We start from the raw sequence: 23452 nt of genomic DNA, 5'->3' as shown, positions 1-23452 counted from the left end.
GTTGTCTTGTTTGAATTATTTATTTAAATTAAATAGGAAAGTGGGAGATTAGAGATAGAGACACGCAACAGTTTGACTGAAAGTCCTCTGTTCATCCAGGGATGGAAATATATTTCTGTCATAACAACCAGTCTTTCATAACTTCACTGGAAAGTTTCAGTCCGTTTAAAAAACCTAATTTACAATTCTTCCTGCTGCAAACAGAAACAAAAACAACGAAAAGGACAAAGATGAACGCAGATAAGCCGTGGCTCGTCTATGTCGCTGCAGTCAGTGTTTCACTCTTTCATTGCTGCATCCTTTGCCCACCAGCCCTGTTCAGCAAGTCAACAACGGGCTGTGAATGCCTCTCCACAGCTTCTTCACCTGCTGTGGGGAGCGCTGATGGATGAGAATAAGATCTTTATGTACGCACAGATTCTCACGATCCTGCTCCTTGACATCAAAGGTCTGGAAACCTGCGTGCGCCTCGGGAGAAATTCCCATAGCCTTGGTGCACATCCCAGTGTAGACGTCGTCGATGGGGAAGAAGGGTATTACGTGTGAAACTGAGTATAGGGGTTGCAGCAACGCTCCAGAGATAAGGAAACCCCCTCCACCAGCATAAGCAGGGTATGGGCCGTCATAGAAGCTCAGAGGAATGTAATACTTGCTTTTAGGGTCCCTGAGAGGATTTGCTGTGCTTATGACGTGTCCGACATACAACTTAGAGGCCTTCGAGGGCTCCAGAGACTGCAGGTAGCTGAGTAGTGCCGGTGTATTTACAAATACATCATCATCCCCACTAAAGACGAAGGAGACATGTGGACAGCGTTTCAGCGTCCACTGGAGGAACATGTTCATTTTGAGCGTAAGGTTCAAGAGGGATTCGTGGAAGTCCCACTGCAGGAGGTCCCCAAAGTGTCTTGCTTCAAAGGACAACAGTGGGTTAAGGTTGGGGTCGTCCAGCTGGGAGCTACCCAGGAGAAACAGTGTGTGTACTCTCAGTCCACTCTGATACATCCCCTCTTGCCCCCAGGTCTCACGTACCACCTGTCTCCGCTCAAAGTTTCCAGGAGTCGACTTGATGGCGAAGAGCAGGACGGTCTGGTTGTCACCTTTAGTGGAGACGCACTTGTTGGGTTGATTGATCAGGACTGGAGGGGACCTGCAGTTCATGCCTTGCAAAAAGTCCTGGAATAAGACAGGGTAGGATGTGAAGTCGTGCACGTTGGTTTGCAGAAGCTCTTGATTCGTCTCCCGGCAACGAGACCAGTCAGAGTTACGTCTGACAGTATTTCCTCTCTTGTTCAGGTTCCTGAGGGCCGAGTACAGCAGACGGTTCCAGTAGGCTCCGTTCTGAGAGATGGTCTGTCTGAGGCTGTCAGAAACGGACACGTTGTGGACGTCAGGATGAGGCGTGGCGGCGCTCTCCTGCTTCGAGGTTTGGGTTTTCACATCGCCGTCACTGTGGACCAGGAGCCTCGGATGCCTCAGGAAGTCCTCTGGTCCCGCCTTGTGACCGGAGGTCGTCTCTAGATGAAGGGTCGAGTAAAAAAAAATCAGAAATAAAGTAACGAGGAGAACCATAGCAGTCATGGTTTGAATCCGCCTCATTGGCTCGAGGTAAGTAAACCAAGCTGTGTGGTGTGTCGTTCCTAGAGATGGATCCTGTTTCAGGGGGTAATGGTCCTGGAACCTGGTGTGTTATTGTCCTCAGGTTACAGAGACTCTGCCAGCAGGTGATACACTGGATGTACCTGCCAACAGTAAACATACAGAGCTGACACCTTAATGTACATCAACACATCAGAAACTTCACATCTGTGAGCAGACTTAAACCTCAATGTAAAATTAACATTTGGCATTTTATATTCTAGATTTTTATTCTATTATTAGTTTATTTTTAAGTGTAATATTTAATGCAAATTGTGAATTATACTTCTAAATGTCCTGTTGTCAAACCACTTTAAGAGCTTTTATTGGAAGAATACCTGTTGTTTTAGTTTGAAATAATGCACATAGATTTTTATATTACCATCCTCTGACATGCTGAGGACACTACCATGTCGACACTGACATATTATCAAGCAAAAACACAACTAATTGATCTAATTAGTTCAAGGTAACATTGTTTGCAACTTTGCTGGTAGAGAACAAAAATAACTCCAATCTGCTTTCAGTGCTGCTGTGTACAGTTTCCAGCTCCAGTGTAGATATATTTTAACAAACAGTGCAGATGCTACCTGAACCTGCCGCATGTGGTCTGCAGCGGCACTCTGTTGGGAGTCCATCCATCTCTCCGGTGTTTAATTAGAAGCAACCCGGCTTCGTACAAATAACAGAGGAGAACAGTCCTGAGGGGCCTCGCTGATTAAACAGCACCACATTAAATTCAGAGAACATCTGAGAGCAATGGCTTTAAGGAGAAGACAGAAACATGACATGCATATTGCATCTTGTACCTTATAACATCGCTCACGTACAGATATCCATCTGGACCATATTCCACTTTATTGTATATTATGTATATATTTTTATATTACAGATTTGTATTATATTCTTATTTTATTGTAATTGTTTGACATGTTTCTGCTCTTTGCTCTACCTTCCCCCTGAGCTGTTGTGAGAGATCAATAAACGTCTCATCTTTGCCACGTTGTATTTACGTTTATGCTTATCCCATTGAAGTATGATTAGATTAAAGTATCGATAAACCTGCCTGGACTATGCAAACGAGGGCGCAGAGCTAGAAAAACGGAGCGCCGGGTGAGACCTTTAACCTGGAGATTAAAGGGGTCAAACCAGTCACATTGAAGTTAATGTAACATTAAAAATAAAGTACTTACTGAACCCAGGATGAACGCACACCGAGCAGAGTCTGCAGCGGTCTCCGGTACAGTGCCTTCTGATCCTACCGGCCGGCGACTGGGTGCAGGAAACCGCATCATTTACTTTATTAACCCCATAGTTTTCTTAAAGAGGAAATCGAAACAGCCGATGTGAGCTCATTCAGTGACAGTCTGTACATAGGGGGTCAGCTGATCACTTCACACAGCAGAGCAGGCAGGAGGAGGCCACGCCCAGGATGCTGTGCGTCTGAGACAGGTTTATTCAAATGTTTGACAGGAAACATCAATGATATACAAATTCTTTAAGACATTATTAGGAGGGTACATGAGCACAGTGTTTAGATCAATAAAGCTCCTTTTTTTTTCTTCCATGTATTGCATCTCCTGCAGGCGTTATTTATTTTATTCTTTTTTTTAAAAATGCACTTTTTTTTCTCCAGCCTGGTTATTTATGACAGAAAAACAACAAAAATCTGACAATCACCAAAAAAAAAAAAAAAAAAAACAGTTGAGAAATAACTCCTATACAGTGGAAAACTGCTGCTCTAGTTTTCTCATCCTTAAACCATGCAATTGTTTATAAAGGTGATGGGCTTCTTTCACCTTCTTATTGTGGAATAAAAGCACTTTAAATGGAAATGACAAAAACAATTAGCAAATTAATTTGATAATGCTTCTAAAAGTATGATTTTTTTTTTTTTTTTTTTTATCCCCATCAAATGTAGCAGTTCACATCCTGAGAACTTCGCAGTGTAAGGCAGAGGGGGTATTTTGCCGTTGAAAAACCTCAGAAACTCTTGGCCTCTCTGCTTGGAGAGGAGCTCCGCAGCTGAGATGATGTGCTGTTTAATTAGAGGTGCCCTGATGTGACCGACAGTATACTCGAGCACTCAAAAGTACCAAAAATCTACGCGAGTGCTTCGGTCTGTACTGACATTTTGGTCAGTTTACGTTTATTTGAAGCACATCCTGGAAAATAGATTTTATAGATGTTAGTAAATTGGCGTCCTCTCATCCATTTTATAAGAAGAAAAATAAAACCTTTGTATATATAAGTGTGCTGGTATGAATATTTGGTATTGGGGCCCTTTATGAATATTTCAACTAATACTGGACCAATACCTGTATCATAACAATATACAACTAACATACTATGTGCAGTGTGCACTCAGGAAAATAGTGTTCATACCTATAAAGACCATAATTATTTTTGGAGAGGAGCAGATTAAAAAAGGCAAGAAACAATACTGCAGATGGTAGGAAAGAAAACACAGTATCTGTGCAGGAATATAAGGTCTAATGGTCAAAAAGGTTAAGATTGCTTCTATGGAAGTGAGAGGCTCAAGGCAAAAAGAAGGATGCAAGTCGGTTGTTGAGGGCTTGATGAGGGGAAGCGGGAAAGGAAGTCAGCGAAGGTCGCTCTCCTCGTCCTGTATGGTTTTCTTGATGCGGAGAAGCATGGTAGTGAGCCACTGGTCCAACCGTGAAATGGTGTCAAACTCCTTCACCTGATTAATAAGTAGTAAAAAGGTCAGATCGGACTGGGGTCACATTTTTATTACCACATATAAAATGAATAGAACAAAACAATATTTGAATATTCAGTGGGTTTTAAACACACAGCAGCTTGTTGACTTGAACAGTTTGTGTCAAGAAATAGAAATTCTGATTCAAATGGGATACAAAGAATGTCTTTATGTATTTATCAAGACTTATATTTCCTTATCCTTTGCTTTTATTCTTCCCAACACATCAAAGGTATTCATTTTGTAGTCACCCTGTCGGACACTAAAGCCTATAGACCATTCCCCTCCTCACGACATTAAGTCAAAAAATATAACTTGGAAGATTATTATTCATACATGTCATTTTTTCTAGTTGTTTTATATAAATTTAAACCATAATATACAATTAAATGTATTTTGTTTGCCTTAAAACTATTATACAATCCATTGATAAGAAGAGAGCAGGTTTCAGGCCTTCATATGTTGTTTGGCAGCGAACAACGACGATGATATAAAAATGTATAGAAACTTTTTTTGTTCAGTATGATGCTAGTAATTGAAAATGTTCAGAATATTATGCTTTCTTGCTGTACTTGAACACTGAGGAAGGCTTTCCTATGAGGTAACAGTACCATCAGTGGCCCACCGTACAACACTGATAACTAAACTTACTGCTGCAGATAAACCGCTCAGAGTCGGCTACATGCCGACATTCTGCTGACAGATAACTGTCCACTCACCGAGTCGGTATAGGCATCCACGTTCTGTTCTTCACACGCATCTAGAAGTTTCTGGTTAGAGAAAGAAAGAAAGAGGCTGCTCAACACAAAAATACACACAGGGAGGTTAAAGAAGACAACAAGCTATAAACATGCATGCCTGAAGGCATTGCAGAATCAATTATTACTCCCATAGCTTTTAAACAACTGCACGGCTTTCTTACTCCAACCAGAATTGCTGGAAACAGGCCTTAACTGTACTAAGCTGACTGGTGCTTTTGTTATATGATGCTGGGGGGGGTTGATGTTGGGAAACATTTTACATAAGGCTAATTACAATCCAACTTTTGTTTTTGATTTCCAGCATGTAGATGTTAATGCAAGGTCAAACACAGACGGCAGAAGGAAGCAAATATCTCAGCTTTCCATCAGCGTCTACGTCTAGAGGATCATTCAGTGTTTTTGTGTGAGGATTTTAGAGCCAAAATAACACAACCTACCTTCACCAGCTTGCATTCTCGAGAGTCTGAAAAGGCCGGAAACATTTCTTCGTACTTCTGCACAGCAAGCTGGGAGACAAGCAGATGAACATTAGGACAAAGGCCTGTGTTACACTTTCTGTACATGGAGACAAGTTCTGTGTTTATGGGCCTTACTTTTGCATTCAGCATGTCTACACAGAAGTGACACAGCGCTGCCTTGAAGAAGTGATCTTTGGCACTGTATTTCAGGAGCGTACTGTCCATTGCATGGGTTCCAACCTGAAATCAAAAAATTCATGTTTGTTTTGTTACTACAGCCCCCGAAGCAACTGATAACATGTTGAGATAAAAGGTAGTGCATCACACCTGTTCATAGATCTCAATCGCCTTTGGATACTGCTCCAGCTGAGCTGCATAGGTTGCTACTTTCAGAAGGCACTTATTTGCTGAACTGCAAAGGAAAATCGAGAAGCTTCTCAGTCCACACGCATTCACAGAGAGGTCAAAGATCACCACGTAACTTGGACGTAAAATAAAAACATTGCTCATTTAAAATAGTCACCTGGTGGATTCTTCACCTTTGTAATAATCTGCTGCCTGTTCATAATGAGCAATTGCCTGGAACGGAAATTGAACAGCACAGTTAACAAGAGATTATTTGACAGTTTAACACAATTAAATTAAAAGCCCTGGAATTAATACATAAAACAATAAACTTTAAACAAATATTTGATCTAACCTTGTCGATGTCCACCAGCTCTGTCTCATATATTTCAGCAATGCTGATGTGGTGTTTCGCTGCGATGGTGAAGCGTCCCTAAAACCGAAAAAACAAAAAGAGAAGAGATCAACAGGAAGTTTTGGGAGATGCTAAACATAAAAAGGCTTTTTCAAATTCATTTAAGTAGAGTTTCCTGTTCATAGACTCACCATATCGGTGTAAATCTCAATAGCTCGGTTTAGGCAGTTTATGGCCTCTGTTGAGATAAATGATAATATCTTAACACGACAAGACCACATTATTGCAATTATTCAGTGAATTCACGTCAATAAAAAGGACAAAGTTAGAAAAGATTCAGAAGACGAAAGTCCATTTAACAATGGTCCTGTTTAACTTGCTGTTACAGCTCTTTATCTGACATTAAATGACACTGGCTTTGCGTACATGCTCCACTCGAACTGGCAGAGCAGCTTGTAAAATGGGAACTTCAGCAGCCACAGGTGGTAATGAGTAATGATTACCTTGTGGATCGGCTTTTTTGAAAGCATTTCCAGCATCTATGAAGTTAGTCGCCGCATCGTGTTTGCTCTGCATCTGAAGGTGAAGGCGAGCGGCTTGGGAGAACGCGTTCCCCGCAGCTGAAACAAAGACATGTTTCACGTTAAGAGGACTGAACATTTTAACAGACCCTAAACAAGGAGAAAAGGGAATCTTTACGCTTGTTCATTCAACCTGTAATAATCATTCTTACCACACCAGTTTTTGGCCATTTTGTACATGTTGGCTGCCCTCACATACATGTCACAGGCCTCTTCCGTCTTGGAGGAACCCCTGTGTGACAGCACACGTGTTTGGTTAGAGACTCACATGTGCCATTATACTTTGAAATTAAAAACTAGATACTCATAATATAAGGATATTTCGGGGCATGCCACATGCTGTTCACTCAGCTAAAGTTTCAAAAAGTTATATAATTTAACTCCCAATTGCAATTATTGTGCAAAATAATGACACCAAACTGGGCTGGGTAATAATTCAATGTAATTGTTTACTTCATTTCAGAGGATTCGTATTATGACAAACACATTGTTTTTGTGTTTTCAAACTGAATGATTATCAAATCAAAGTAGTTATTAGTGTTTTGTTTTAAATAAGATCCAATTATATAAACCCTTGCATCTCTAAGCTTTACTAAACCCACTCTGACACTAATTCCTACTAATATTTGACATTTCGTGGGTGTTTTTTTCAAGTTAGTTTGACGTTGTGACTCAAATAGAAAACTCACACTAATCTTCAAAGCCAGTTGTGGATTGCTATTTGGTGCTCAGCTGTGTTTTTGGTGGCTCAACTTACTCACTCTGATGCAGGTGACACACTCCTACCTCACTGTCAGTGTAAACAAATGTGGTGGACATGTGACAACCCAAAAAACACACACAGTGAACCCTTACAAAGAGCCTCCGGTGGGTGGCGCTGTAGCTGCAAACACATTAACGCTCATTTAATGTCACACTCATTAGCACCCTGATTTAATATAAAAGCCATCCTGATACAGAAGCGGGGGGGAGGTTGTGCAGCTGAGCCCTCATTTAATGTTGTTTTATAGCTTTTATTTTATATTTAATGACTCGCAGCTGTGCTCCGCAGTGAGCTGAACGAAAACCAACAACACAACAACGTTAAACAACTCTCCTAGGAGCATTAATGACAACAACGCAAACGTGTTACAGTGGCGTTTATTATTAAAACAAAACAAAAAAAAAAAAAAAGGACGTGTTTTTTTTTAATTCCGCCACCTTCCGGTTAGGTGGCCCTTTTAGCTTTAGCTTTAGCTCACCCAAACAGCGCTCCGAAGAACGACGTCGACGACTTCATTTTCTTTTCAGCCTCGGCGATGAGAGCCATCGCTTCCTTTTCTTTCCCGCTGTTGTCCATTTTCGGCGTCACTGTGTCGGTGATTTCGAGGGGAAACCGCGTCGGTAGTCGACAGACGTGCTAACCAGCGCTAGCAGCTTCGGGGCTCGTCTTGTCACGTCACCGGCCGCGAGTAACCGTCACCTACGTCACGTGACACGGGAGCAGTTGAACGACCTGCTGCTGCGTTCAAGTGCGCTAGGTCAATTCCAGCTTCCTTCCGCTCCGATAGTGGTCCCGGTTGTTCTCAGTCGGGGGATTAAAAAAAAAAAAAACATAACGTGAGGATGTCATTTTAGTGTTGTTAGAATCATAATTACATTTATAAACACTAAAGATTTTAATAGACTGTCAAACAACATCTCAGTTGTGTTATTTATCTCTTCGACACCACATAATGGTAATATTTCTGACAACACGTGAAGGCATCTCATGGTTATCTTATTATGATATAATAAGATAAATTATAATAAATTATGATAAATTAATGGCCCATACAGAATAATGTTGGTCTTATAGCTGACTCTTTTACTTGGTTATCTAACTAATTTAAGCATTGCACAAATTCCTTACTACAAACACAAAAACATTCCCTCTAATGAACATCAGACCCACATACATACATCCATTAGTTATTATTTGATTATCCTTTGAAAGGTTCTGGTGTGCTAGAGCCGATCCCAGCTGACCAATCACCAGTCAGTCACAGAGCTAAAACATTGAGACAGACTTCCCACATTTACACTTAATGTCTTTGGGCAGTAAGAGAAGAACTTTCACACCAAAAAAACCTTCTTGCTGTGTATATTATTCAAGTTATCCTATTAAGCTTACAGCCTACATATCATAATGATTATTTAAATAATTTTAAATATTTTTTTTTCTCCTCTCAGGATGCTAATTAACTCTGCTGTAATTAATCTTTAGGAGTTTAGTCTGCATGCAGCAAGCACTGCTGCCATGTAAACAGGGTAAAGAAAGAGTTTATTCATTTATTATACACCAATATTTTCCCTGCAGCCTGTTCAGGGATTCATAACACAAACTTTTTGACTTACTTTTACTGATCTCTATTTCTTAAGTCCTGCCATATGCCTGCAGCTGAGCAGAACTGAGATGACTACAAAGCACTTGCTTGACGTTTAAGGATATTTTGTGATTTTAATAAACCCTTTTTGTCAGCTGTGGCACTTTTTAAACGACAATAACAATATTTCAGTCTTATGTAATTCGTTGGTTTTGCTCCTCCATGCAGCGACACTCACATTACATAATATTTAGGCTGTATGAAATGTGAAATAAAGTCACCTTCTAGTGGTTTAGTGGTCCTCTCATGCCTAAAAAGAGGAACTTTACAACAACACAGTTCTGCTGATCAGCAAAGCATTCCCAAAACATGACACTATTGTCGTATACACAATCTTACACAAGTCATAATGTCTAAAACGTTCCCGCTGTGATATATCTGACCAGCTTGTTCCCAGTTTTACTCGCAGCAGTGGTTTCTGTCAGACAAACTGCAGACTGTTAGTTCTCGGATGATTGTAAGCGTTGCGATGAGCTTCACAGCCAATAGGGAGGTAGAGTCATATGAGTAAAGTCCCCAAACTTCCCATGTCCCAAACTGTGAGGAGGTTTCATATGCAGGACTGAAAGTAATTCATGAAGCACTGCAACGCAGGACCATGAAATGTAAATGTAAATAGTGAAATAATGATATATGTATTTTACATTAAATGAATCGGTATTTGAATTAATTAATGACACATTTAATATCACATTCATGTATTTCATTCCAATTTTAATTAATTAATGACACATTTAAGTAATTATTTAATGGTGTATTTATTTATTTAATTGTGGCACTTTCAGTCCTCCATAGTTTCACAAAAACACAAACAATTCAATTAACAGTGCTGGTCAGAAACATTTGTGTGCACGCCTCTCTGATGATAAATGTATTATTTTAAGGGACACTCCAGACACCCAGTTGGTCACCAACCATATCAGACATTCATTACTTACTGAGTATTGTTAGTTATTTATTTTTTATCTCACACTTCACTTCGTTCAAATCTATTTTTAAAAAAAAAGAGAAAAAAAAGCAATTTTGTATCAAATCTTTTTTTTTTTAACAAAAACAAAAATAAAGTAAAAATAAACTACCACACACACACACACACGAAACACAGATTTCAATCAGGCGAAAACAAAAGTCTCCTGTTTCCTGCCTGTAGTCGGGTCCTGTACAGCAGCCCGTGCGAGGCCGTCCTGGAGACCCCGCGCTGCCTGCACCTCTATCGTCTCGGGTGAGTTTGTTACATTGTAGCATTTTCTCCATTAATCCGTAAAACTGTAACAAAGCTGCGATATTCGCGCAGTGCAGCGACCCGCTACCTGCACAGCTACGGCGGTCGAGACGCCCCCACTTGCAGCACGACCCGGCAAAACACATAGTCTTTTTTTTTTTCCCACCTTAAAATTCCCAAGCATACCAACCACCCCCCCCTCTCTCTCTCTCTCCGCTTCATCCAAGAGTATTCCAACATTAACTCATATTTTGCTTGCAAGGAGAGATAGATAGCTCGCTACGCAACTGCGTTTACACTTCACAAACACACGTTTCCGCGTCGTCTCGGTTGAATCGAGGGGGCCGCCGTGCCGTGGGGGGGTTAAATTTGTGCCACTCGGTGGTTTGTTTTGAATGTCAAAGGCTCAAGCTAGCTGTACGTCTGAATATTGTTGATAGCTGGTTTTTGGCTAAGCAGGCTAGCTGGCTAAAGGGGGAGGAGGAGGAGGGGGGAGGGAGGAGGGAGGAGGGGGGGGTGTGCTAACGAAATTCAACCCAGATGCATCAAAATGCTGGAAGCAAGAGGCGAAAAGCCGGGGTTTGAAATCAGACGTTTTATGAGATTAGGGTGTTAAGTGAGTCGCGTTGCAGGTAAACGCTGTGCGCTGCAACCGATCGAGAAACTATGCATGCAAAAGCTTTCTGTAAAACACCAGCTAGCATGTAGCAAGCCGCTTGCAGTGTCTCCATTCATATCCTGCGCACTGGTTCTGGTCTGACCGAGTAATGGCTACGATCCGCTGCCTTTGTAGAGCGGCAACTGAGGGGGATACGTGCCCCCTCCTTTCATAACCGCGGATAAACAATCTCTCTTGAGTGGACATTTTTTTGTTGTTGTTGTTGTTGTTGTTTTGTTTGTGTTAACGCACAAGTGGAGGAGACTTGAGGAGCCCCGCACTGGATAATCTTTCCAGGCTGCGTGAAAACCGCGCGTTTTCAGTTTGTTGTGTGTTGCCATCCGCTGATTCTCGGTGTGTAAGCAGACATATATGTGCTGTTTGACCTCTAGACGAGTTTCTTAAAAGGCTTTAATTACATAAGATGAAACCACGGCGTGTTTTTATAAGGTGGTGTTTTTTAATGTGGTTTAAGAGTGTAAACTTTATTTGGGAGCTGTAGAACTTTATTATAATTGTTGATGTAGTGGTTGAAGTCCTGCAGCCTTTTAATAAATCCCTCTGTTTGCTTTATTCTCACTATATGAAAGAGAAAAAAAAACCCCAGCAAGCCTCAGAGATGTCAGACAGCAATATGTGATGTAATGTTTTGAGTCATCAGTCATAATTTGATTTGTGAGATTTAAAAAAAAAAAAAAAAAAAATACGGTTTTCAGCAAACAAATCTAGACTTGTAGCTCAGCAAATGTACTTCATGTTTCTATATTTGGTCTGCGGTCGGACAATTAGTGATTAAAGTGATTTTATAATGAAAGCTAAAATCAGTTTGAAGCAGGTTTAAGGCTTCATGCTGCACTTAACCAACCGTATACTATCTAAGAGAGATTAACAACCTTAATTAAAAGTTATTTTGAACATAACTTACTCTCGTGTGATATGTTGTAAAGTCTAGAGTAAGTTTGGGATGTTTATTTTTTTGTACAGCATCACCGCAGCAACAGAAAGAGCTTTATTTCCTCTAAGGACCATTAATGCTCAAATAGTGTGATCGTGAGATTGTGCAGAGCTTTGCTGAATGAATTCAACAAATGTCATTTTATTTTTTTTTTGGCTATAAAATGATTGTTAATCATGAATAACCACACGGAGGCTCTTTTTAGCTTTTGTAATTGTTCTTCACACTGTCAAAATACGATTATAAATCATCACTCAAACCTCACTGTACCACAAAATAACAATATAAAGCGAGGACATGATACAATATGGTGTTATAATAATAAAAATGTAACTGTGTAGGCATAGTTAGTTTGCAGAAAGGGCCCTTTGTTTTGATAATAAAACGAAACGTGAGTGGACTTTGAAACCCTTTTTCGTCTTTAACAGTTGTCATGGATGATGAAGACGGCAGGTGCCTTCTAGATGTAATTTGGTAAGTCTTTAAGTCCGTCTTACATTCAACAAACTGTTCATCCTTCTTCTTTTGAGCTTCGTCTCGTACTCTTGTGAATCACATTGTTTTCGTCCCGCAGTGACCCAGAAGCTCTCAATGACTTTCTTCATGGATCTGAGACCCATGTGAGTATGACGGGAAATAGAAGTGAAAGAAGACGTGTTCGGCTCGTGGTTTTTAGTTAGAAACATGGGATGCAGCGAGGAGTCTTTATGTGCGTTATTAAGTCGGGGATTCGCGAGACTCATGTAGTTAAATTACTTCAGATTACACGTTGATGCACTCTGAAACCCTCGTCCCTCACTGCTTTCATTTATTTTGTTTTTATTTTACTGCTTCCTCTGCCTAATGGTCGTCTTTGCTTTTTGATTGCACTATTTATGGTTTCACCTTGCCTTCCCTTTTTATTAGGCTAATTCACAAAATGAGAAACGCTAATACTAACGCTTCCCAACTCTGTGTTATTCCTATCACTTTGCCCCTCTACTGCTTGTTAGGGTTGGGCGATATTTTTCTGGCCACCATCAGTACAACCATACACCTTCTGAATTCAAGTTTCTCTCTTACTGATCTGAGAGTATCGTAAAACACACTTCATATTCAAACACATATAAAAAACCAACCCAAAAACCGTTAATTGGTTAATATTTCCACTGTTCCGACATTCACCAACTCTGTTTTGGTCGAAATTAACTCTTAATTCACTGAGTTTAATGTGAAAATATTCTGGCTCTACGCTGTTCCTTCCTCTCACTCGTTCGTCGGTCAGTGGGTATGTACTGCGCCGCTGAACGAGAGTCTGTTGTTGAGCAGCCGTTCTCACTCGTTCTTCTGAGACAGACCACTAAGTTAGAAACATTAAATGACAAAAATCACACACAAAAAATGACCGGCGGTGGATTAGTCCAATCGCCCAACCCTATCGCTTATCTTTTCACTGGTTCTTTACAATCTGGACTCTCTGGACTATGTTCTGTCCTTTCCTTGCCCTCCTCCTCTGTTTGATGGTCTGTATGTTTCTCTGTCCTGGTGGGTTTTGCCTGCTGGTTTGGGTGCCTTTGGTTTCTGTCTGTCCTATCCTGGGTGGGTGTGTCTGTAGTTGGACACTGACGACCTTTTGGATGGTTCGAGTGACCCCTCCAGCTCGTTCTTCTCTACCACCGGGGTGAGTAAAATCCCCCAATCCTCTTCCTTCTTTTTTCTTTCCATCTGTGTAGCATGCATCTCCAAATACCCCCTTTCCACTAACATATCTACACTTTACAAGCTTTGATTTGCCGCGATGTGACAAGTGAATTTGTGGGGTTTTCATGTCTGCATTTCTGTGTTAACTCAGTTACACTTCTCGCCATCACACCTGGTCATCAAAATTCCTCCAGCACCTGATTTCACTTCTTTCCTCTTACCTTTTAAGGGCCATGTTCCGGAGGTCCAGCCTACAGTCCAGCTGTCGGCCAATGAGCCGACAGGCCTGCCTAGAGTCAGTGTTGACCTGGACTTCCTGGAGGATGAGGACATCTTGGGAGGATCCCCAGGTGGTGAAGGTGGGAGCAATGGCATTGGGACAAATCACGAGCCATGTGACATCCTGCAGCAGAGCTTGGCTGAAGCCAACATCACAGAGCAAAGCCTACAGGAGGCAGAGGCTGAGCTGGACCTGGGCTCCTTTGGAATTCCAGGCCTTACGCAGGTGGTTCAGACACTACCTGATGCCAGCCTGTCTGGGGCTGGAGGCACTGCTGTTGGTGTAGGCATAGGTGTTGGTGTTGGGGGAGCGGCAGCAATTTTCCCTGGGTCTGCCCCGAGCACCACTGCTACTCCTCCCAATGCCACAGCCGACATGCTCGGGTCAGTGCTTGCTCAGCAGGGCCTTCAACTCCAACCCCAGGTCATGAACAAGGCAATTAGTGTTCAGCCATTTATGCAGCCTGTGGGCCTGGGAAATGTGACACTTCAACCCATTTCAAGTCTCCAAGCTCTTCCTAACGGGAGTCAGTCTGGACATTTGGGTATCGGACAGATTCAGGTTGTGGGTCAGCCTACAGTCATGACTATCAATCAGTCTGGGCAGCCAATCCTGGCTAAAGCCATGGGTGGTTACCAGCTGCACCAGTCTGGGCCAGAGGTATCAGGTGCTGGTTCTCAGGCGGGACTTGGAGGCTCAGGGGGTGGACTTCTGATCCAAGGTAACAAAGCCACTTTGGGATCTCCAGCTTTAAATGGACCGGCTGTTTGTGTCAGCAGCACAAACAGCAGCAGTGGCGGTACAATGACTGCTCCTGCTGGGCTTGTGGGCTTTGGCAGTACCCCTCTAAGTTCAGGAATTGGACCCCAGACACAAACTCAAGGCCAAATCATGCAGAACGTGATCATCCAGCGCACACCAACACCCATTCAGCCTAAACCCCCTCAGGGGGGAGCCATCCAACCGAAACTCTTCAAACAGCAACAACAACAGCAGCAGCCACAGCCAGCACCCCAACCCCTGCAAAATGATGCCCACAAGGCTCTAGGGCTGCAGCAAATTCCAGTTTCTACTGCTCAGAATGTAGCCTTCCTGACAGGAAAGCCAGGCTCTAACGTTGTCCTGAGTACTCAAGCCACAACACAAGGCCCTCAGTTTCAACAAACCCTTTTCAAACAACAAGCAGCACAACCATCTGGCAAGCCCCTCAGTGTACACTTGTTAAACCAATCCGGCAGCATCGTTATTCCCTCTCAGACAGTTCTGCAAGGTCAGAACCACCAGTTTCTCCTGCCACAGCTACAGGCAGGTGGGCAGATCCTGACCCAGCACCCTGGGGGCCACATCATCACTAGTCAGGGTCCTGGTGGACAGCTCATTGCAAACCAGATTTTAACTGCAAACCAGAACATCAACTTAAGTCAGGTGTTGACTTCACAGGGCCACCCTGGGGCTGCCCACATCCTCTCCGGACCCATTCAGCTCCAGCCTGGCCAGATGGGCACACCCACCCTCTTTCAAATGCCTGTCACATTGGCTCAGAGTCAAAACCAGACACAGACCCACACTGTCTCAGGTCATGCCCAGACAGTCATACAGGGCATGCCAATTCAGAACTCCCTGACCATGCTTAGTCAGGTGGAGGGGTTGAGCCCCGCAGTCAGCCTTCAGCCAGCCCTACAACCTCAGCCAGGTGGAGTCCCCAGCAGCACAGGAGCAGCAACCATGGCTCAAGGCCAGCCTGGAGAGTGTGTTACTGTGCTGGGTAGCTCCACAGACCAGGCTGCTCATCCTACTCAGCAGCATGTACCACAATCTTCTATCCTCGCCATGCAGTCGGCTTCCGCTGTGTCCACGGCTATCACAGTACCTTCCTCTTCTCCGTCCATGTCTGTGTCCACCTCCTCTGTCACAGCAGTGGGGCTGGTCCCCTCTCAGGCCCAGCACAGTCCAGGGAGGTTACTGTTCACCAACCAGGGCTCCAGTATGATCCTGAGCCAGGAGTCTCTGCAGATGTTCCTACAACAGGTCAGTGTTCCAGTCTTTGCATGTTTCCTTTGAATGTGTACAGTTAACATTGTCTTAAGAAATGAATAACATGCACGGAGTGATATCTTGGTCTGACCTCTTTGGTTTACTATTTTACTCCCCCTTCCCTCCAATCCCCTTCCTCCTTCCCTCCCTCGTCCTGAAATGATAAATATACTCCTATCAGGAGCAGCACCACCAAACAGAGAATGAGTCAACCCCCTCTGTGGGCGTACCAGCGTCTGTAATCGTCAGCAGCAACAGCATCACTGCTCCGGCCCCCGCTGTCCATGACAGCCAATTAACTGACTCTTGGGTGGGTCAGGCCCACAGTCCTTCCCCTGGCCCCTCCCACATGACAGCAGTGGTAAAGCAGGTAGAAATGCCCCTTTATGTCAAGCCCCTCCCACTTGTTGCTGCTGCTGCCGCCACAATGTTAGGGTATCTTACCTTTCCCCATCACTGCTCTTTACTTCTCCTCTGCATAAGGCATTGCTTCCATGCCTTTCACAGTTGCTATGTAATTCCTAAGCTCGAAAATTACTCATTCGCTTGCAGCTTCTGTATGTTTTCTTACATTGCTTTGTTATATGTAAAGGCATGATCATTCCAGTTGTCCATACGTATTGTATGTCATCCACTGCGATATGTTAACATTTAGCTGTATGCACCTCTATTGAATGTGGAACTGGCAATCAAGTGCCAGTTACTTCCTAAGTTAAGCTAATTGTTGAACTAATTTGGTCTGTTTTTCATCCATTATAATGTATGCATTTTGTAACAATACAAAAACCATGCTCATGCTTAATACCGGAGCTACCAAGATGCCAAGTGCAACTTGTTCACCTCTTTACTAACACTCAATCAAATCCTGTCAACTCACCTTCATCCGCCGCATTACTGACCAATAACTGATCAATCAACCCACACCTCTCAACCTCTCACCTCTCATTTAGACTCTTATGTGCTTACAGTGCCACTACCCCTTGTAACCCGTAGTCTGACCGTTGTAATGACCCCAATTGATAATTACATGCTCCCCTGACCCCAGTCCCTGAAGTCTTCAGATCACCTTCTACTTCACCATCACAGGCCCCCGCAGATCTTGACTTCTTGCTTTTGTGAACTGTTTTTCTTTTTGGCTCGCCAAATGATCATTGCTCCCTTTTTTATGTCTAATCTTCCTCAAACGCTAGAAAAAAAAAATCAGTGGGCTTCTACTACTTTTACTTCGGCAACTACTAGATTGTAAAGTCTAACACTTTGCGTCTCGTATTGTTTACGTGTTGTTTGTGAAGTTTTGTATTTGGGGCTGGGCGATAATTCACAGCTGATCTGATCTTATGTTATAATTTTTTACTGTTGTGCAAATGAATAAGCAAAGCGTGATTAAACCCCAACCAAATAAGTTATCGAGGTTGATGTGTGAAGAGTTTTGTCTAATGCAATTCGTAACAGTGGAAATTATATCATTAATATTTAACATAATTGTCAGTATTTTACATTAATCATGCTTACATTTGCCATATCATAGTATATATTGATGTCAAAGAGATATGATGTAGCCCTATCGCCCAGCCCTGTTTTGTATCTAGTGTCAAATCTTGAACCTTTTTATTCTAGAATCAAATTTACTTTATTGTGTGTGCATGCAGAACTTTCAGTGCGTGTTGTTTTTGTGCTTGATGTTCTGATTTCCTCCAGTGTTAAAATATTGTTTGCTTTCTTGAATCAAATAAGTATATCGGTGTATTGTGATTCTACTTCTTCAGGTACCCTCCGGTGGACATAAGCAGCCCCTGAAGATCCAGGGCATGTCCCCTTCACCAGTCTTGACCACTCATAACACAGTGCCACAAGTGGCAGACCGCCCCCAGCCTTCCCAGTCTCCTCTCACTCTGATCCAGTCACCACACCATCAACAGCAGTCGCATCCTCCCTCTCAGCCTCAGTCTCAAACTCCCGCTCGCTCATTGACACCCTCATCTCATCCTTCGCTCTTTATTGTCCATAACCAAATTGCAGAGTCCCCACAGCCAGCTCAACAAGGGCAGACACAGCCCCAGCAGGCACACATTCAAGTACAGCTTCAGCCTCAGTCGCGGCCAGCCTCTCAGCCTTCCCCTTATCAACAAGATATGCCTCCTATGTCACAGTCACCCAAGCCTCCCTCTGCACCACCTGCACAGCACCAGTTTACTGCTCCTCCTGTCAGCACTTCTGCCACTGTTGTCGTCAAAGCCCAGGTTCCCATCCAGGGCCTGACAGCAGAGAAGCAGCACCACCTGCAATTAATAGGCGCGCAAATTCAGACCCTGTCGGGCATCACCCAGCCCTCACCTCAGCAGAAACAGCTGCTGGATAAGCTGCACCAGGTATTGTCCCAGTTCACCACAATCTTCTCTTAAAAAAAGACTTCACTTAACATTATTTGCAAGTTAAAATCTTGTAGTATGACTTGACTTTGACACATGCAACTGTTTCACCCTCCCACTGTTACAAAATATGAGTTAGGAAACCAAATGTGTAAGAAAAACTCTCCTGTTGTGTTTTCAGGTCCAGCAGAACATCCTTCTGCAGGTCAAGCAGCCTGCTCAGCCTCAAGCCACCAGTCAGTTGAGCTCCCAGCAAGATGTGCCTGTTGATAAAGTGGTTCTTGCATCATCAGCCAGCACTGGTACGCCTGCTCAGCTTCCCTCAGTGCTGCAGCCGACATCAGTGCTCGTCAAAACTCCTGCTACAGGTCAGTTTACCACTAATGATGCAAAATGGCAGGATCCTGAACGCACCTTGAACTATTTCCCTTTCTAATGATTTGTTTCGTCTTGTTTTAGCATCAAGTGACTTACAGATATTCTCAGGAGCCCAAGGGCCAGCTGGAGCAATGGTGAATCAGACTGTCACTCCTGCCAGCCTTACCCAGCCTGCACAGGTAGGTGACACCCCAAAGCCAATTCCTCCTAGGACGCAAATGGTGGTATTGTGTATTGTTTGCTGGCTGTTTTCTACATTTCCCCACCATTACATGCTGAATTTAAAAGTGATGTTAAAATGTGTTCCTTTCATGTATTTTGTCAGTGTCTAACCTTCATTATGTCCCCCATAGGTTCAGCCAAAGCCAGGGGTGATCAGCTCAGTTGGAGGGATGACTCTAGGGAAAGCTGGGATGCAGATACAGGTGTTGGGAACTAGTCTGACTCAAATGCCTGCTCCACAGCCCCCAGCTCCAGTACAAACTCAGGTAAAGAGTGTCAGTGCATTTAAGTGTGGTCCGTCGTTAATATTTAAGCTTCAGTCTGAAGGATTAATCCCCTGTTTGTTCACATCACAGACAACAACAATGAAGATGCCTTTCAGTGCAGAGCCCAGCAAAGAAGCCAGGTGTGTACTGGGTGAATTTTAACGGCTTATTGTAACTGTCTCATAATGCATTTTCTAAAATAGTATTTCTTTATACACACTGCAGGATGCTGGAACAGCTGAGGAAACAGCAGGGTTCAGTGCTTCACCCAAACTACAGTGCTCCTTTCCACTCTTTTGAGGACACGCTGCACAGACTGCTGCCTTACCATCTCTACCAGGGAACTGCCAACTCTTCTCAAGACTATCAGAAAGGTAACACCTCCATAGCCTCTAGCGCGGCCAAAATACAGTTTCATGCCGTTTTTGCCGTCATTAACGTCTTGATTGTCTTGTGCACAGTGGATGATGAATTTGAGAAGGTCTCCTGCCATCTGCTGAAAAGGACCCAGGCCATGTTGGATAAATATCGCTACCTGCTCTTTGCTGAGTCCAAAGTAAGTTTATAAATCAGCATTCTCACTATATGTCTTCTTGTCTTCTTTGTCCTGAATTGATTTTGAACTGATGGATTTTGGTGTTTGAACCCGAGCAGAGACTAGGCCCCTCAGCAGAGATGGTGATGATTGACCGGATGTTCATTCAGGAGGAGAAGATTGCGTTAAATCAGGACAGGGTTTTGGCCAAGGAGAGACCAGGTACCCTATCACTTTCTTTGGCCATACATAGGGTTGTAGTTGTGTTGATATAATTTAGGTCTATGCTAGTGTCTAATAATAACTGTATTTATTTCTTTGCAGAGGAGTTTGTGGCAAACGCACGAATGTTGGAGAGTGTAGTTTCATCCCAACAGAAATCCTCTTCTGCTGAGCCCACCTCAGTGAGTGAAGGTGTAGCTGCTGCTGTCCCTGCTCCTGCTCCTGCTCCTGCTCCTGCAGTGTCTGCCCCAGCGCCTCTTCCAAACATTGCACCGGTCCCTCCTGCTGCACCCACCCAAGCTCCAGCTCCAGCTCCAGCTCCAGCTCCAGCCCCAGCTCCAGCCCCAGCCCTAGCCCCATCCCCATCCCCATCCCCAGCTCCAATTCCAGCTCCAGCTCCAGCACCTTCTGCCACCCCTTCTGCCACCCTTTTCCCCCCTACCAAACTAGTAATAAAGCAGGGTGGAGGCGGAGCTTCTGTGTCCTGGTCGAGCAGCTGTGCCCCACCTCCAGCTGCAGCAGGCAGGCTAGTGGCCAAACCCACCAGCCAGAGTGCCTCGTTCAGTCGTGCTCCAGCAGGATCATCCTCTTTCTCCTCTTCGTCCTTCAACTCCCAAGCGACTGATGACGACGATGCTCTCCCACAGAGAACCAGCAAACCGCCTATGAAGACCTACGAGGCTCGTAGTAGAATTGGCTTGAAGCTTAAGATCAAGCAGGATCAGACGGGGTTCAGTAAGGTGGTCCACAACACTGCCTTAGACCCAGTGCACACACCTCAACCTCAGCAGAGCAGCCAGTCCATATCCCAGCCTCAGACTCAGCCTCAGTTCGAAGCTGCTGTACCGCACCCAAAGTCCCACCCTTTATCAACTCCTCCTACTACAGTCATCAGAACTCAGTCTCCTGTATGTACTGCTTCTTCTGCCTCATCAGTCACCATAGCAACCACTCAGTGTAACCCACCACTGAGAGGTAATGTTCCCCCCAATGCAGTTCCATCTTCCTCTACCTCCTCTCATTGTTGGTCGTCGTCCTCGTCCTCGTCCTCCTCCTCCACTCAAATGAATGGGACATTGGATCACCACGATGTCGGTGGGGTCAAACACAATTCTGCCTCCACTGCCGCTCCCTCACAGACAACCTGCCGTCTCCCCCTTCGGAAAACCTACCGGGAAAACATTAGTCCCCGGGTCAGACCTGGTGTCCCAGGGGGAGGAGATGAGAGTTTATCATACCCCAGACCCACACCATCACCCCCCAGGCACGAGGCCTCATCTCCTCCCTCAGAGCGGACAGTGATAGCCAGTGTGAAGGTGGAGAAAAGAGGCAGGGAGGCCTCACACACTCACACAGAGTCGAGCCACGAAACGGGCTGTTTAGGGAGTGCAATGCAGGGGCTGGACGAAATGGATGAGGTGTTTAACCGTGGCATCAAAACCACACAACACCATCATCTCCCACAGCTCCTCGACAGGGAAGGGGCAAAGGAGAGAGGGGAGGAGCATACAGACCAAGAGACAGATGTAAGTAAATACAAGAGGGTGAGTGGAAAAAATAGACATAGGGCAAGTGGGACATTCAGAATGGACCAGCATGCCCCTGGGCCACCCTCTCCGGAGTCTTCCTTCACACGAGACTCTTTGCTTCCTGCCAAACGCTGCAAGTCAGACTCCCCTGACATGGATAACGCCAGCTTCTCCAGCGGCAGCCCCCCGGACGACTCTCTGAACGAGCACCTGCAGTGCGCCATCGACAGCATCCTAAACCTGCAACAGGAACCCTCTGCCCGCGGGCACCACATTAAAGGGGGCAACAGCAGGTCCCACCAACACCAAAGCCAGCGCCCAGGGGGCTCGGCAGCCTCATCCCACAGACCCTCAGTCCCACCCTCCTCCTCTGCTTCCTCATCCTCCTCCTTGGCCCAGCACCCTCAGGTCGGTGGCCGTGGCCACAATGGCAGCCTGGTGCCCCAGACTCAAAGCAGATAACAGCCCCTCAGCCCCAGGCTGGACTGACAAGGGGGAACTAAGAGACAGATTTGGAGGCAGGAGAAGGGGGGGAGGGGGGGGCACTGTGAAAACAGTATCACTGTACTACTCTGCCAAGCTGTGTTGGCTTTGTTTGTCCATTTGAATTGTCCAGACATTTCTTTGTCATTTACAGCCTGAGGTAGACCTGTGGTTGAATATGTGAGAGTGTGGTCAAAGGTAAAACGTGTCTTTGAGAATTGCAGACTTGAAGATGCCTGGTGTTTTTTATGTGTTCTCTCAGCCCAGCTCGAGTAACAAGATGAAATTGTCAGAGGCTGTTGTTCTCTATTTCTTTCTTCTTTTTTCAATTGTGATCTCTCTTTTTTTTTGTTTTTTTTTTTTTCTCATTCAGTATTCATACATTCCTTTCATGTGGCCTGAGCACCAGTCTCTATCCACAACGGTTCATCTCCTGGATTACACGGTGTCCCAATGAGCATCGGGCAGCTGATTTTAAACAGCTCAGAAGTCAACAACTTTCTTTGACTTGGCTACCTGCAGCTAAAAGGCAGAAGCGAATACAACCAGGTTCATACTGTAAAACATCACAATACATACAGTGTCTTCCTTTACCAACCAAATTTGATTCTATTGTCATCAACATAATGCTGCCCAACAGACAAACAGCACATGTAGTCCACCTCTTTATCAGAAATACCTTTCTCCAGACATTACATAAACCTGAAGGCTCAGTTACACTGCATTTTAAGAAAATCCTTTACAAAAATGATGAAGTTGTTTAAATTTTGACTGCCCTTGGACGCGTAGATGAAGTGTTGTAAGGAAATTCAGTTCTTTTTCTTCTTTATAATGATTTCCAGGTTCTTCTTTTTCGACCACACCTCCACACACACGCCTGCCCCCTGGTTGCTTATAATGCTAGGTTAGGACTTTATGCATTTCAGTCAGCAGAGGGCAGGCCAGTTTTAACTGTTGATTTTCTGTGTTCTCAGTCTGTCTGTTTATCTTTCTACCACTGTATCCCTGCCTCCCCCGTGTGTTTTTTGTGTCTTTTTAAAGCCTGATGGACAATTCAAACACAAACGCAGCACAAGCATTGAAATGGAAAAAAAGGAACAATAATAATGTACAAAAAGACCGTAAGAGAATTTGAAGTATAGTATTACAGATTAATTTTGTATTGTATTTATTGTGTATAATGACACTTTTTAAAAAGAAATGTACATTTAGTAAAACTGTAAATTAAACCTTGCTTCTTTTATGAAACATTGCAGGTCCTCTAGTTATTTGTCCAGTTTTTTTTAAACTCCCATTCTTGGTCTTCAGGGTAGATTCGATGACTAATGATGACCAATGAGTACTGTATGAGAGTTAG

At 43.9% G+C, this 23452-nt stretch overlaps 3 protein-coding genes across 8 annotated transcripts; 1 reads left to right on the top strand and 2 right to left on the bottom strand.

Annotated features, from left to right (window-relative positions):
• Position 1: 1 nt before the first annotated feature.
• On the bottom strand, positions 2–2970 carry b3gnt2l (UDP-GlcNAc:betaGal beta-1,3-N-acetylglucosaminyltransferase 2, like). Its single transcript, XM_051397559.1, has 2 exons — positions 2829–2970; positions 2–1739 (listed from the first exon to the last, which is right to left on the bottom strand). The coding sequence occupies exon 2, from the start codon at positions 1594–1596 to the stop codon at positions 319–321; it is 1278 nt and encodes a 425-aa protein (XP_051253519.1). The 5' UTR covers positions 1597–1739; positions 2829–2970; the 3' UTR covers positions 2–318.
• A 98-nt stretch (positions 2971–3068) lies between these two features.
• Positions 3069–8327, bottom strand: napab (N-ethylmaleimide-sensitive factor attachment protein, alpha b). The gene is made up of 11 exons (XM_051397560.1): positions 8099–8327; positions 7010–7089; positions 6780–6896; positions 6468–6514; positions 6277–6354; positions 6100–6155; positions 5904–5988; positions 5712–5816; positions 5556–5624; positions 5077–5127; positions 3069–4339 (listed from the first exon to the last, which is right to left on the bottom strand). The coding sequence occupies exons 1-11, from the start codon at positions 8194–8196 to the stop codon at positions 4238–4240; spliced, it is 888 nt and encodes a 295-aa protein (XP_051253520.1). The 5' UTR covers positions 8197–8327; the 3' UTR covers positions 3069–4237.
• A 2093-nt stretch (positions 8328–10420) lies between these two features.
• On the top strand, positions 10421–23343 carry bicra (BRD4 interacting chromatin remodeling complex associated protein). Of its 6 annotated transcripts, none has more exons than XM_051397541.1 (15): positions 10421–10484; positions 12526–12571; positions 12672–12717; positions 13692–13757; positions 14007–16085; positions 16273–16461; positions 17858–18460; positions 18642–18828; positions 18920–19017; positions 19192–19326; positions 19417–19466; positions 19552–19700; positions 19788–19882; positions 19981–20083; positions 20186–23343. In XM_051397541.1, the coding sequence occupies exons 2-15, from the start codon at positions 12531–12533 to the stop codon at positions 22072–22074; spliced, it is 5730 nt and encodes a 1909-aa protein (XP_051253501.1). In that variant the 5' UTR covers positions 10421–10484; positions 12526–12530; the 3' UTR covers positions 22075–23343. The 6 variants fall into 6 exon arrangements, with proteins under 6 accessions (XP_051253501.1, XP_051253499.1, XP_051253502.1 ...); XM_051397539.1 differs by having other exon boundaries at positions 19978–20083; XM_051397540.1 differs by lacking the exon at positions 10421–10484 and adding an exon at positions 11002–11496 and having other exon boundaries at positions 19978–20083.
• Positions 23344–23452: the final 109 nt, after the last annotated feature.

This window comes from Dicentrarchus labrax, unplaced genomic scaffold (genome assembly GCF_905237075.1).
Source record: "Dicentrarchus labrax unplaced genomic scaffold, dlabrax2021, whole genome shotgun sequence".
Taxonomy (NCBI): Eukaryota; Metazoa; Chordata; class Actinopteri; family Moronidae; genus Dicentrarchus; species Dicentrarchus labrax.
This window is presented reverse-complemented; position numbering and strand designations above follow the sequence as displayed.